Source organism: Heptranchias perlo, chromosome 5, assembly GCF_035084215.1.
Source record: "Heptranchias perlo isolate sHepPer1 chromosome 5, sHepPer1.hap1, whole genome shotgun sequence".
Lineage (NCBI taxonomy): Eukaryota > Metazoa > Chordata > Chondrichthyes > Hexanchiformes > Hexanchidae > Heptranchias > Heptranchias perlo.
Genome location: NC_090329.1, coordinates 123,746,713 through 123,761,447, shown reverse-complemented (window position 1 = coordinate 123,761,447; position 14,735 = coordinate 123,746,713). Strand labels below are relative to the sequence as shown.

At 44.6% G+C, this 14,735-nt stretch overlaps 1 protein-coding gene across 4 annotated transcripts in view; it reads right to left on the bottom strand.

Annotated features, from left to right (window-relative positions):
* Positions 1-14,735, bottom strand: part of kif6 (kinesin family member 6) — a 489,217-nt gene that overhangs the window by 439,002 nt on the left and 35,480 nt on the right. For all 4 annotated transcript variants that reach the window (XM_067985160.1, XM_067985162.1, XM_067985163.1 and 1 more), the window contains exons 4-5: positions 4,240-4,387; positions 1,181-1,290 (exon numbers count right to left, since the gene is read on the bottom strand). In XM_067985160.1, coding sequence (XP_067841261.1) covers positions 1,181-1,290; positions 4,240-4,387 — 258 coding nt within the window. The remainder of the gene's footprint in view (positions 1-1,180; positions 1,291-4,239; positions 4,388-14,735) is intronic.

Genomic DNA, 14,735 nt, shown 5'->3' with positions numbered 1-14,735 from the left:
CAAATCTTTTTCAGTCAAATCTGAAGGGAAAGACAAGTAAAGGAATATATTTACATTAAAAACACCCATTAGATTTTAATTATTTCACATTCACAGCTAAGGATGCCAAATCCAGTTGTGGTATTTTTTCAGAATATTTTTAAATTTTCCTGGAAGAGGAACGAGAGAGGAGCATTTATCAGAATGCAAAGTGCTCCTGGCTCTGTGCAAATTGGAACATTTTAATTACTTGTTGGCATTTTCCCTAGGGCCTAATTTTAAAGAAAGAAAACTACAAGGGTGAAATTCAAGTCAATGGAAAAGAAAATCCGTCAGGCTGTAAAATGGGCTGCCAATTCGCTATCCGGCAGCGGAAACAGTTCCTATTTGAATCCCATTTTGCGCTTCCGCCCAAGAGCTATTTCAAGCCCAACATTCCCAAGAATCCCTTGCAAACTGCTCAACCTTATTTTAATAGAAATGCAATCTAATTAATAAAAGGTTTTGCATCTTAAGGGATTTTGGATAGGTCCAAATGGCTAAATGTTATTATCTATCTGGTGCCTATAAGGATCAATCAGATCCCAGAACCACAAGAAAGGCAAGGAGGCAAACCACCTCAGGATCGATGAGCAATGACGTGGGAAATCTATAAGTTTCTTATAAAATACTGGCTAGAGATCACTCAAAAATCCCAGCAGTTTGTTATTTTTAACAGATATATTTTGTGGGTCATTAAGAAGTAGCAACTAAAAGATGGGTAAGTTTAATATTGTCTTCAAGCAAAAACTACCCTTTAGCAAAGTTTCTGCTTTGCAGGAAGGTTAAATTACTTGAATTGATATCATTCCCCAATTCATTCCACATTCTCATGTAGTCTCTTACAATGATTTGGTGGATGTTCATTTTTTTGGGAAAACCTAGCAATTAAGCTTTACTTTAAAAAAATGTGAAAAATATACAAAAGCCAACTTCAAACAAAAGCACATGGCCACAAGATGCTCAAAGCCATAATTAGGACTCTTCAGAAACAATGAGTCAATTAAGGATTTTGAAGTCAGAAACATGCAGTGATTGTTGCAGACAGCAAATATGTTAATATATTCCATTCAACTTTTTGTTTCGCAATTTTTAAATGCTTTTCTGTAGAAAGAAAGGGAGGATATCAAGGAAAAGGGCAGCTGAAATTAATTGAACTCACGGCAAGTCTTCAAGTTTGGAGGCATCATGACGTGGATCGAGAAGATCGTAACCACATTCGTTGTAAATTTCCAAGTAGGAAATGTGGGTTGTGTAGACTTTGCTGCTGTCCTGCTCCAAACAAAGGAAATCAAACAAATTAAAAATAGCATGCGAGCCTAGATACAGATGGCTGGGTGTATAATTTATTATGGCATACACTACAGTTTTACATTTTAATATCATGACTTTTGGCTCAGCAGTTTCCTGCAACAAATATAATTATTTTTTAAATTTCAGATTAGACAACACCCCTTTCACTCAACAGGTCACGCAAGAAAAAAAAACTAGGGCTGGGTTTTTCCATTTAGCCAGCTTCATGCAGTGCAATGTGCTGCCATTTCACATAATGAAGCTAGCAATGGTATTGAGTGGCACAGCATAGGCTGCTTGGTGGTACAGCAGATAGGCGCAGGAACATGCAGGCAAGAAATAGCCCAGGTTTTCCTGTCGTTTGCAACATTCCAGCAGAGTGGGAATTCTGACAACTGCCCTGAACCTGCTATTGCTCCAACTCATTTTCCGGGGTCGGGAATGAGCAGGATCCCCACCACTACAAGGGTTGAGAATTCCGGTGATGGTGGTGCAGCGAGACTGCCACTGAAGCACCTGCAGTGGAAATTCACAAAAAATGAAAGGAGCCTGATGATCAAGAAATCAATTTTTGTTAGGCCATGGACTTAAGGCCTAAAAAGATGGTTGGGCCTATATGGAGATAAAGGAGGCCAATACTAGGCCTCCCTTCATCCATCTTGCAACTTAGGAGGCCTTACCACTTCTACCCTAGGGACTACCATCACCCTTCTTCCAGTGGTCCCTGAGGTTGGTGGAAAAAGCAGCAAAAATGGGGGACTTGCTGGGCCCTGCCTTCCATTGGCACTTACATGTGGCAGACAGCAAAAAGAGTGGCTGGCGGATGTCCTGGTGTGGGCAGAGGAAGGCAAATAGACAGAGGGAACAGGCCTCACCGCTCAGTTTTTCCCCTCGGTTTCCACCACTACCCATTCCAGTTCTCTTTCCCCAGCAATTTTTAACGGAGTACAGCTCCGATGTCAGCTAGTACATCAGTAGACAGGGTATTTCTCTTCCTGGTGGAAGGGAGTATAAAAATATAAATGCCAATGATCACTCCACAGTGCATTTGTGTACCTCCCATTTGGTGGGTACAGAGAAGCAGGCTCGAGGGGCCATATTGCCTATTCCAGCTCCTATTTCTTCTGTTCTTAACAGGCAGACCAAGGAGTGATTACCTATCTGCATTCTCAATTGGGAACAATCATACTGCAGCTGAAGTGGGGGGGGGGGGTGCAGGGGTGCAGGGAAGGAGGGCATGGAGCCCAGAAGAAAGCTGAAAATAATGAAACTTTTCTCAGCAGCAACATTCATGAGTGTACAGTAGACACCTGGTTAAAAGTGGCAATTCACTCATGTTTCACCTTGTATCTTACACATGCATCTTCAGGTACTGTTGTGGTGTGTGCAAGTCTTACTAGGCAAAATGTGAGTGAACTGTCACCTTTAACCAGCTGAATACATTTAAATTATTAATTCATTGTGGCAAAGGAGCAGAGATTTAAACAGCTACGAAGCTGATGCTGGTAATGGAGGACAAATGGAATTTACTTAGCACGTCAGGCAGGTGCAGCAGGCCTATAAAATGCCACGCATCTCCAGTGCTGGTTGCATCCAGCAAAAATGATTTAAAGCTCCGTATGGCATGGGCAACGTACATTTGAAATGTAGACCAGTCACCTTTTATACTGGGTGTACTGTACAGAAAGCAAAAGTGAACAACAGAACCTCTCTAACTGTCATGAAGGACTAAGATGCTGCCATAAAGTCATAGAGTCATAGAAGTTTACAACATGGAAACAGGCCCTTCGGCCCAACATGTCCATGTCGCCCAGTTTATACCACAAAGCTAGTCCCAGTTGCCTGCATTTGGCCCATATCCCTCTATACCCATCTTACCCATGTAACTGTCCAAATGCTTTTTAAAAGACAAAATTGTACCCGCCTCTACTACTGCCTCTGGCAGCTCGTTCCAGACACTCACCACCCTTTGAGTGAAAAAATTGCCCCTCTGGACCCTTTTGTATCTCTATCCTCTCACCTTAAATCTATGCCCCCTCGTTATAGACTCCCCTACCTTTGGGAAAAGATTTTGACTATCTACCTTATCTATGCCCCTCATTATTTTATAGACTTCTATAAGATCACCCCTAAACCTCCGACTCTCCAGGGAAAAAAGTCTCAGTCTATCCAACCTCTCCCTATAAGTCAAACCATCAAGTCCCGGTAGCATCCTAGTAAATCTTTTCTGCACTCTTTCTAGTTTAATAATATCCTTTCTATAATAGGGTGACCAGAACTGTCAGTAAACAAACCGGAAATACAAAATGATGATAAAACACTGCAGTTACAGAATTACAGCCGTTAATGACTTTTCCACAAATAAACTGAAGCCCACAGGAGGGAACCTCTGCTGGCTCTGTTTTTGTTAAAGTGTCCTGTGTAACCTACTGAGACACCTAAGCCAGGTAAAGAACAAACACGTAATCTCAATAGGACCATCAGTTAGACATGCATCATTTTCGTCTTCCAGGTGAAGATGCCCCAGCCAGCCGATGAAATTCTCCATAGATGTGATCTGGACTGTTGGAGATTCAGGCTTCAGCTGGGACATGGACGCATGACCATGGAAGTTTGACGCCTATTTGCTCAACCTTTTTCTTTTTAAAACATTAAATCTAAAAATAAAAATATGAACTAAACTAAGTGTAAGCACATGGTCTTTTGCTCTGAATTCGTGCAGTGATTCTTCCCCCCTTTTCTAAATTTTTATTTTACAAGTAAATCTGTATTATACGGCAGTAACAGATTTCCTCATGTTTCATTTCACTACTTACATAAATTTCAGTATTTGGACAACGCTACTTCCCTTGCAACTGTAACCAAACCCCCTACTGCTTTAGGAATACAAGCACAAGTAATTAGAAACTAACAAGCGAGACACATTACCTTCTGAAACGCTCCAAACATGTATGAGAGGGTCCTGGGAATGATGCCTCTGTCACTGTACCGCTCAGCCCCTCCTGTGACAGTGAATGTCTTCCCACTGCCTGTCTGCCCATATGCAAAAATAGTGCCATTATAGCCAGCAAGGACACTGGAAAGGAAGACAAATAAATGTTAATGTGCAGAACTAGAAACCCATTACAGATAACTGACTGCTGGCTGTAACCACACCTTTTAGCATTAATTTTATCTGATCACTGCTATCCCAATCTTTTTCTGGTGCAACAGACAACACATTGGTCTAGATTTTCCCCTTCGGTGGGAATCATGCCAGAATTGTGGCAGGCCAGGTTTTCCACCCACACGTTTAGCCCTGCATTGACCCTGGTAGAGTTCACCGGGTCAGCCTCATTACAATATTTTTGGTGGGCTCCCAAGTGTTATCCCCACCTGCACTCATGAGCTCACCTATAGGAAAGGGTGGAACAAGGCTGCTGCAGGCACTACATGCTTGCCACTGAGTCAGCTGAAGGAAATGACCACTTGTTAGAAAAATGTTAAAACTGAGAGGGTCCAGAAATGTAATCGAATGCCCAGTAATTTAAACTTTAAATCGCCTCCTGCTTGCCACAGCAACTCTGGACACCAGGGAAAAGCTGGGTTCCTAGCATCTTGCAGTGCTATGGTGATAACAACAACAACTCACATTTAATGTAGAAAAACATCCCTAAGCACTTCAGAGGCTTAATCAAAAAAAGGATGCTGAGGTTGGTCAAAGAGATGGGTTTTACAGAAGGTCTTAAAAGGAGGAAAGGGGCGATGGAGAGGTATCGGGGCGGGGGGGAGTTCCAGATCCTGGGGCCTAGACAGCTGAAGGCATGGCCGCTAATGGTGGGACAAAGGGAGGGGAGGGTGCACAAGTGGCCACAATTAGAGGGACAGAGAGTTCAGGAGGAGAATGGTTGTAGGGCTGGAGGAGATAACAGAGATCGGGTGGGTGCAAGGCCATGGAAGGATTTAAACACCATGATGAGAATTTTCAATTTGTGGTGTTGGAGGAGTAGGAGCCCATCCCTTGACCTGATCACCCAACTTCCATTACTGGCTTCCATACCAGCTGACATTGTAAATGATTTACTCTCCTTAAGTACTATCCCTTTCAAATTCGCCATCATCACCCCCCTCAAAAAACCCAACCAACCCCTCTGTCCTTGCAGACTACCATCCCAGCTCTAACCTCCCTTTCCTCTCAAGTCCTTGAATGTGCTCATCTCTACCATAGATTCACGTTTGAATCTCTCTAAAGACATTATTCAAGTGGGTCTTGAAAAGTAAGAACCTGCATGTATATAGTGCCTTTCATGACCTCAGGGCATTCCAAAGCGCTTCACAACGACTGAAGAACTTTTGAAGTTAGATCACAGTTGTAATATAGGGAAATGCGGCAGGCAGTTTGCACACAGCAAGATCCCACAAAGAGCAATGAAATGATAGCCTATATAATCGGTTTTAGTGATGCTGATTGAGGTGTAATATTGGCCAGGACAACAACAACTTACATTTATATAGCGACTTTAACGTAATAAAACGTCCCAAGACACTTCCCGGGAGCGTTATCAGACAAAACTTGACACCGAGCTACATACGGAGATATTAGGACAGGTGACCAAAAGCTTGGACAAAGAGATAAGTTTTACGGAGTATCTTAAAGGAGGAGAGAGAGCTGGAGAGGCGGAGACGGTTAGGGAGGGAGTTACAGAGCTTGAGCCTCCGGCAGCTGGAGGCATAGCCGCCAATGGTGGAGCGATGAAAATCGGGGATGCACAAAAGGCCATAGTTGGAGGAACGCAGAGTTCTTGGAGGGTTGTAAGGCTGGAGGAGATTACAGAGATAGGGAGGGGCGAGGCCATGGAGGGATTCAGACACAAGGATGAGAATTTTAAAATCCAGGTGTTACCGGCCCGGGAGCCAATGTAGGTCAGCGAGCACCGGGGTGATGGGTGAATGGGATTTAATGCAAGTTATGACACCGTTAGAACTGTCCTGCTCTTCTTCAAATAGTGTCTACAGCAGAGGGCAGTTGGGGCCTCAGTTTGACATCTCATCCGAAAGACAGCAACTGCAACAGTCACTTCCTTAGTACTACACTGAAGTGTCAGTCTGAATTATGTGCTCAAGTCTCTGGAGTGGGGCTTGAACCCATGACCTTCTGGAGGCAAGAGTGCTACCACTGAGCCAAAGCTGACACCTAGACATTAGAAATAATGTTAGGGAACTAGAGTCACCAATTAGAATGGAAGGGCATAATGTTGTACCCTTGGAACTAAATATTGCCAGCTTTAAAATTTTCAGGAGGCAAAAAAGTAAAGACAGGGAGGAGGTTAGTGTTATTAAAAATATAATTCCAGTCACAGAAAAAGGTTTATTTGATGGTGGTACTGAGGCAGTGTCTGGGATGAGTTAAGAAATAATAAGGGAACTTACCATATTGGGAATAGATTATGGACCACCGAATGTGGGAAAGAAATCAAGGATGTAAATTATAGGCAATTTAGAGAGATTTCCAGTTTTGACAAAGTTGTAATTATGAGGGACTTTAAGTATCCAAAGATAAACTGGAATAAGACAGAAGTTTATGAGAAAAATGGGGAGGGGTTTTTATAATGTACCCAGAACTGTTTCTTTAATCAGTATTTTGCATGTCCAACAAAGAAGAATGCAGTGCTAGATTTGGTTCTGGGTAATGAAGCAGCTCAAGCAAGTAGCCTGAGGGAAGAGAACATTTGGGAGTTAGTGACCATAAGCTAATTAAGGTTACATATTTAAAAAAAAGTTGAACTTCTTATCATAAATCTGATTTGTAGTTTTAGCCTGAATATATGGTCTGAAACCATGGTAGTTTACCATCTGTCAAAGGGATCAGGAGCATACAATGGATATTCCATCTGACTTCCAGTGCATAACCCAGCAGTAAAAATGTATGCATCCCTCCTTTCCCTTTCACACTGATACTTCCATTCATGGAGAGGGGTAAACCCGGCAATTACAGGCCAGTCAGCCTAATGTTGGTGGTGTGGAAACTTTAAGACAATAATCAGGGACAAAATAAATTGGCACTTGGAAAAACATGGGCTAATAAATGAAAGTCAACGCGGATATGTTAAAGGAAAATCGTGTTTGACTAACTTGATTGAGTTCTTTGATGAAGTAACGGAGAGGGTTGATAAGGGTAGTGCACCTGGGGGTGCACATGCACAAATCTTTGAAGGTGGCAGGACAAGTTGAGAAGGATGTTAAAAAAGCATATAGGATCCTGGGCTTTAATAATAGAGGTATAAAATACTGGTTAAGCCTCAGCTGGAGTACTGTGTTCAATTCTGGACACCACATTTTAGGAAGGATGTCAAGGCCTTAGAGAGGTTGCAGAGGAGATTTACTAGAATTGTACCAGGGATGAGGGACTTCAGTTATGTGGAGAGACTGGAGAAGCTGGGTTTATTCTCCTTAGAACAGAAGGGGAGATTTGATAGAGATGTTCAAAATCATGAACAGTTTTGACAGAGATAATAAGGAGAAATTGTTTCCAGTGGTGGAAGAGTTGATAACCAGAGGACACAGATTTATGGTGATTGGCAAGGTAGCCAGAGGCGACATGAGGGAAGATTTTTTTTTAAAAACGCAGTGAGTTGTAATGATCTGGAATGCACTGCCTGAAAGAGTGGTGGAAGCAGATTCAATAGTAACTTTCAAAAGGGAATTGGATAAATACTTGAAGGGAAAAAAATGACAGAGCTATGGGGAACAAGCAGGGGAATGGGACTAATAGTACAGCTCTTTCAAGGAGCCGGCACAGGAATGATGGGCCGAATGGCTGCCTCACATCATTTCTTCAGTTATTGAAGGTACAATGTTTCTCTCTACAACATCTTTGTACTTGTTTCTGATGCAGAGTTCTTTCAATTTGTCCCAGATTTTTGTTTTAAATGCTTCTCATTCTCAACCTTAACAATGCCAAAAGTAACAGGCTGTCAGCTGGAGGAGCTCTATTTAAAGGGCCGTTGCTCCAAAGGCTTTTGCTGGAGCAAAGACCCAGAAATCACAATGGAGCAGCACAGGGGCATGGCTGCTCCAAGGTTCAGCGATGCCTTACTGCTGCAGTTACTGGACAGGGTGAGGAGGGGGAGGGAAGTCTATTCCCCAGCAGACGGAAGGAAGTGGCCCTGCCTCTGCCACCAAGGCCTGGCTCGAGATGGCAGACTAGGTCACCAGCAGCAGCAACATCTCCCGCACCTGGATCCAGTGCAGGAAGCGTTTCAATGTCCTAACTAGGTCAGCAAAAGTGAGTACACTTGTTGATTCTCCTACATTCCGTGTTGCACATCACCGCCCCACCACCCATTCTGCACTGCCAAGACTACTCTATCACATCACTCCTCACACCCACTTAAGGCTCATCCTCAACTTACCTGCACTTCCTCACCTCCCCATTAGTCACCCCACCACTACCACTCACCACAATCCTCATCCAATGTGGTGGGTCTGTCTCATATTCACCCTCTGATGCACCTCTTTCACGGTCAGCCTCACCCAAAGCAATGCATTCATCGGTTGGCCACTTCACCATCACTCACTCACTCACACGTCTGCACTTTCTCCCCTTCTAGAAGAGCATGCAAAATGCACACGAGAGGGCGAGAACTGGAGGGGGTCCACAACAAGTAGTGGTCCACACAGACGCGGAGCAGGAGATGCTGGATATCAGCTGCACCCTCGAATGCCTGTCTGTCGGGGATGGCGACACTGGCACCCCACAAATGTCTGGTGCCACAACTTTAACATTCATCTCACACAATATGAATTGATGTTAACATGCCTTGCCATCTTCAACACCTCAGTATGCTCATCACAACATGACACACATCTGTGATGATGCTTAATACTGCCTTCTGTTCTCTTACAGGCCCTTCAACGACCACAGTGACGGCAGAGGGCAATTCCTCAGAGGGCCTGCCGGCATCTGAGGTGCTCGGTCACATCATAGCAAGCCATCCACCAGCACAGATACTTATACCTCGGTAGGTCCAAGTAGTGAGTAGTTGGGTTGGTACCTGGTGAGTCACCACACACAAGTGAGCAGGAGCAGACACTGGTGGCAGGGGCAGCTGTGGAAAGTCCGCTTCGGTGGGAGCGCTCCTGTCCAGACTCTGCTCAACTGGACGCAGATGCTGAACCCCGGGGACCATCCTTTAAAAGGAGAATGATCGAGGGACAGCAGCACATTTGCGAGGTACTGGAACAGGTGCCACGCACACTCTCCACAATAGTGCGGATGATGGAGGAGTCCAACTCCTGCATGAGTGGAATAGTGGCACAGGTACGGGAGGGAATCTAAGATACTGTCACAGGGACGTAAGCAAGTGTCTGAGAAAGTGTCGCAGGAAAGTGCGGGAATGTCTGCGATGGATAGAAGGCTAGCCTCCGTTGAGCTTCAAGCATGGCTCACAAATGAGTCCAGTCAGGCCCTAACAACAGTCGTTCCGTCGCAGGCTGAACAACATTCTGCCACCTTAAACAGGCAGGCAGATACTTTACAACTGGGCTTCCAAGGCCTCATACATGTCCTCCAAACTGTTCTCCAGCAGGGTGGTAGGAGTGATATGGCCCTGGTCCAGGAGAGGGATGGTGGTGAAAGGGGACATGGAAGGGGGGACACCACTCAAAGCGCTCCAACCTCTCACCCGTTGCCCCCCTCTCAACCAGTACCCGCAATGCTGCCTCCTCTCTAGGTGGCCAAGTCTGCCCCTGCACCGGTGCAGGTGCAGCAGCCTTTGGAGAGGCCCTCACGGGCTCCAAAACCCAGGGGACGTAGGCCTAAAGCATCTAAGCAGTCAGGGCATGAACATGAGCAACCTGCCACTACTTCTACAGCAGCCACAGGGGATGCATCACAAAGAAGCAGTAGGAAGAGAAAGGCTAAGGATTTGTGATCACAAAGGGTATGCGCAAAGGTGTCTGACAGATGGTCATGTTTTTCATTTATATTTGGTTTTGGTTAAAGTTACGTTAAATGTTATCATTCTCACCACTACTGCCACGTCTTGCCCATTCTTGACTGGCTTTTGTGATAGGGGCCTTTCATGAGCTTCACCATGAACGGCGACAATTGATGCCACCCATTAGGTCACTTTACAGTGGATGTATGTGTAGTTACAAGACTGTTTTATTCAGGGAGGGATGGGGTGGGGGGGGGGGGCTAGTGTTGGTGCTGCTCTTTCCAGATGGTCTGAGAACTGGACTCTTCACACTTTCTGATGTTAGGAGAACCGTTCACATATCAGTGACTCCCTGGCCTCACGAGCAGCCAGGTAAGCCGCTGCTTTGCCCATGCGTTCCTCCTCCTCGTGAATGGCAGATGTGGATGGGGCCTCCTCAGGCGGCACCCCTCTCTGTTGTGCCATATTGTGCAGGACACAATACACTCCTTTAATGTGTCCCACTCAGTCTGGTAAGTATTGAAGCGCTCCCCAGAACGATCAAGGCACCTAAATCGCATCTTGAGCAGCCCTATAGCACACTCAATTGTAGACCTGGTGGCAATGTGGCTGTCGTTATACCGATGGTGTTGCTCGGCGATGGGGTTCCTCAGAGGTGTCATGAGCCACGTGTGCAGGGGGTATCACTTATCCTCGAGGAGCCCGTCCTTAAGGGTGTTCGGTGCATGGAAGAGGGGCGGGATTTTGGATTCCCTCAGGATGAAGGAATCATGGCAGCTGCCAGGGAATCTGGCGCACACGTGAAGGAATCTTTTGCGGTGGTCACAAACAAGCTGCGTGTTGATGGAGTGATACCCCTTTCTGTTGATGAACAGTCCTGGCTCGTGTGGAGGTGCTCATATTGCTATATGGGTGCAATTGATTACAGCCTGCACCCGTAGGAAACCAGCCACAGAGTGGAATCCCACTGCCTTCTCCGGCTGGCTGAGGTCGTCCATGTACTGCGAGGCTCTGCGAAACAAGCCGTCGGTGACCTGCCTTAAGCACTTGTGTGCAGACGACTCAGAGATGCCGGCGATGTCCCCGGTGGCACCCTGGAATGATCCAGAGGTGAAGAAGTTGAGGGCAGCCCAGCCAAAAGTTTGAAAGAACTGAGTGCCCTGCTGCAATAAGTCACCTTTTCTCCCCATCTGTCAAACAAGCATTTGAATGTCCAACTGGCTGCTGGCCGAAACATGTCTGGTAGAACATGGAGTACTTCCCACAGCATGGGAAACACACTGAGAATGTTTGAAAATTGGACCCCTGCCTCAATGTGCACAAAATTAAGTACTTCAAGTATCGAAATAACTCTCAAGTATCATTCTGCCATCTTTAATTGCCAGTGGGGCTTCCGCAATAGTGAGGCACGCGTGCACCCAGCCGGGTCAGTGGGGAACCTTGAAGTCTGCAGGTTGGAGCCGGGTTCTGAACCTGCTCGGGATTTCCCCAATTTTCGGAGACCCCCGCTCCAACGACTTCATTCTAAAATCGGGGCCCCAGTGCTTATTTGCTTTTTTTAAAATGGCCTTATTAACCTGCGTCACTACTTCTAAGTGATTTATGTATCTGTACCCTAGATCCCTCTGCTCCTCTATCCAAGCAGTACGTGACCTCCTTATTCTTCCTACTAAAATGTAACACCTCATACTTATTTATATTTAAATTAATTTGCTAATTACACACCCATTCTACAAGGTTATTAATGTCTTCCAAATGTCTTTGTCAGTCTTCCTCAGTATTAACTATATCCCCCAAATTGGTGTCATCTGCAAATTTTGAAATTGTTCTTCCGCTTCCAGAATCTAAAGCATTTAAGTGAATTGTGAGTAACAGTGGTCCCAGCACCGATCCCTGTGGAACACCACTTCCCACCTTTTGCCAGGCTGAGTGAACTACCCTTAACCCCAATTCTCTGTTTTCTGTTTTGTAGCCAACTTGCTATTCATTATGCTACTTGTCCCGACTCCACGTGCTCTGACTTTAGTCATGAGTCTACTCTATGGTACCTAATCGAAGGTCTTTTGAAAATCTAAATAAATTACATCCACTGCATTACACTTGTCTATTCTTACTTCTTCAAAGAATTCAATAAAGTTGGTCAAGCATGACCTTCCCTTTTGAAATCTGTGCTGACTGTTCTTTATTATATTATCAGTTTCTAGATGTTTTTCTATTGCATCTTTGAGTAAAGATTCCATTATTTTTCCTACCACTAATGTTAAGCTAACTGATCTTTAGTTCCCTTGACTGGTTCTATCTCCCTTTTTAAATATAGGTGTAACATTAGCTGTCTGCCAGTCCTCTGGCACTAATTATATATCTATATTTCTCTTCCCTAACCTCTTAATATGCAGGGTTTTATCCTCTCTAAGTCTGATTAGTTTATCAATTATTTCTCCCCTTTCTATCTTAAATATCTTTATATCATTTTTGAACTCTTCTAATGTCATGGCCACTTTGTTAGTCTCCCTGGTAAATACTGAAGCAAAGTATACAAGATATTAAGGGGAACGGACAGGGTGGATAGAGAGAAACTATTTCCGCTGGTTGGGGATTTTAGGAGTAGGGGGCACAGTCTAAAAATTAGAGCCAGACCTTTCAGGAGCGAGATTAGAAAACATTTCTACACACAAAGGGTTGTAGAAGTTTGGAACTCTCTTCCGCAAACGGCAATTGATACTATATGGAGTTAGATCACAGATCAGCCATGATCTTATCAAATGGCAGAGCAGGCACGAGGGGCTGAATGGCCTACTCCTGTTCCTATGTTCCTATGTAATTGTTCAATACTTCTGCCATTTCGCTGTCATTAAGTGCAAGTTTATCATAGTTGGTACAGCACAGGAGACAGCCATTCAGCCCATCGTGCCTGTGCCAGCTCTTTGAAAGAGCTATTCAATTAGTCCCATTCTCCTGCTCTTTCCCCATAGCCCTGTAATGTTTTTTCCTTCAAGTAATTATCCAATTCCCTTTTGAAAAAGTTATTATTGAATCTGCTTCCACCACCCTTTCAGGCAGTGCATTCTAGATCATTACAACTCGCTGCGTAAAAAAATGTTTCCTCATGTCACCTCTGGCTCTTTTGCCAATCACCTTAAAATCTTGTACATCCCTTAGTGGCCCTCTCCCTATCCTGATTTTCCTTTAGTTATGTGTCTATAGAATACTTTACTATTTCTTTTTATATTCCTTGATAATTTAATTTCGTAGTTCCTCTCTGCCTTCCTAATTGTTTATTTGACTTCAATCCAAACCTCTTCGTAATCCATTTCGACATCCTCTCCTTTGTTGTCTATCTACTTAGTGTATGCCTTTTTCTTCAGTTTCAATTTTGACCTCATGTGCCCTGATATTTACACAAATCCGTTAAGTAAGTAAGTGCAATAAAGACACCCATCTCATAGATCCGGCCCTTCTCGCCTCCTTTTACCTGCTGGGATTCCCGCAGCCCAGGAACCACGGCATCCATGCGTTAAAATAAATAGATTTAAAATGGAGGCACGCAGATCCTCCTTAGAAAATTTTAGTGACCGACCCGCCTCCTGAGGGAGAGCTGGTCGTCTGTCCCTTCGACCCGCCTCTGTTAAAACCGGAAGTGGGTGGGTTGGAGGATTTTAAGACTTGTACCTTCCCACCCGCCCCCAACACACCCGTCCTTAGCGGTTAAAATTCTCCCCTATCTCTTTATTCATCTATGCTGTTTCATTATTGGCTAGTTTGTTCTTGTTTTTTGGCGGAATATATTTCTCCTGGACTCTATTGATCACCATTTTAAATATTCCCCACTGCTGTTCTATCATTTATTTGACAATATTATTTTCCAGTTTATTTGCCCTAGTTCCATTCTCATTCCCTCAAAAATCAGCTTTTTTTCAATCATAAAAGCAAATCCTAATATGAGGACTGAATACAACAGGTTAACCAGAGAAATAAAGCTAAAAGCTAACAGAGATGAGAACAACTGTAACTGATCAGTGCAAAGACGCACCTGCCTATCATTTGTCTTGTGAAGAGAAAACTTTTTTTAAAAATTCATTCATGGGATGTGGGTGTCGCTGGCAAGCCCAGCACTTTTGCCCATCCCAGATTACCTTTGAGAAGGTGGTGGTGAGCTGCCTTCTTGAACCGCTGCAGTCTATGTGGTGAAGGTTCTCCCATAGTGCTGTTAGGAAGGGAGTTCCAGGATTTTGACCCAGCGACGATGATGGAACGGCAATATATTTCCAAGTCAGGATGGTGCGTGACTTGGAGGGGAACATACAGGTGATGTTGTTCCCATGTGCCTCTGCCCTTGTCCTTCTAGGTGGTAGAGGTCGCGGGTTTGGGAGGTGCTGTCGAAGAAGCCTTGGCGAGTTGCTGCAGTGCATCTTGTAGATGGTACACACTGCAGCCACGGTGCGCCGGTGAAGGGAGTGAATGTTTAGGGTGGTGGATGGGGTGCCAATCAAGCGGGCTGCTTTGTCC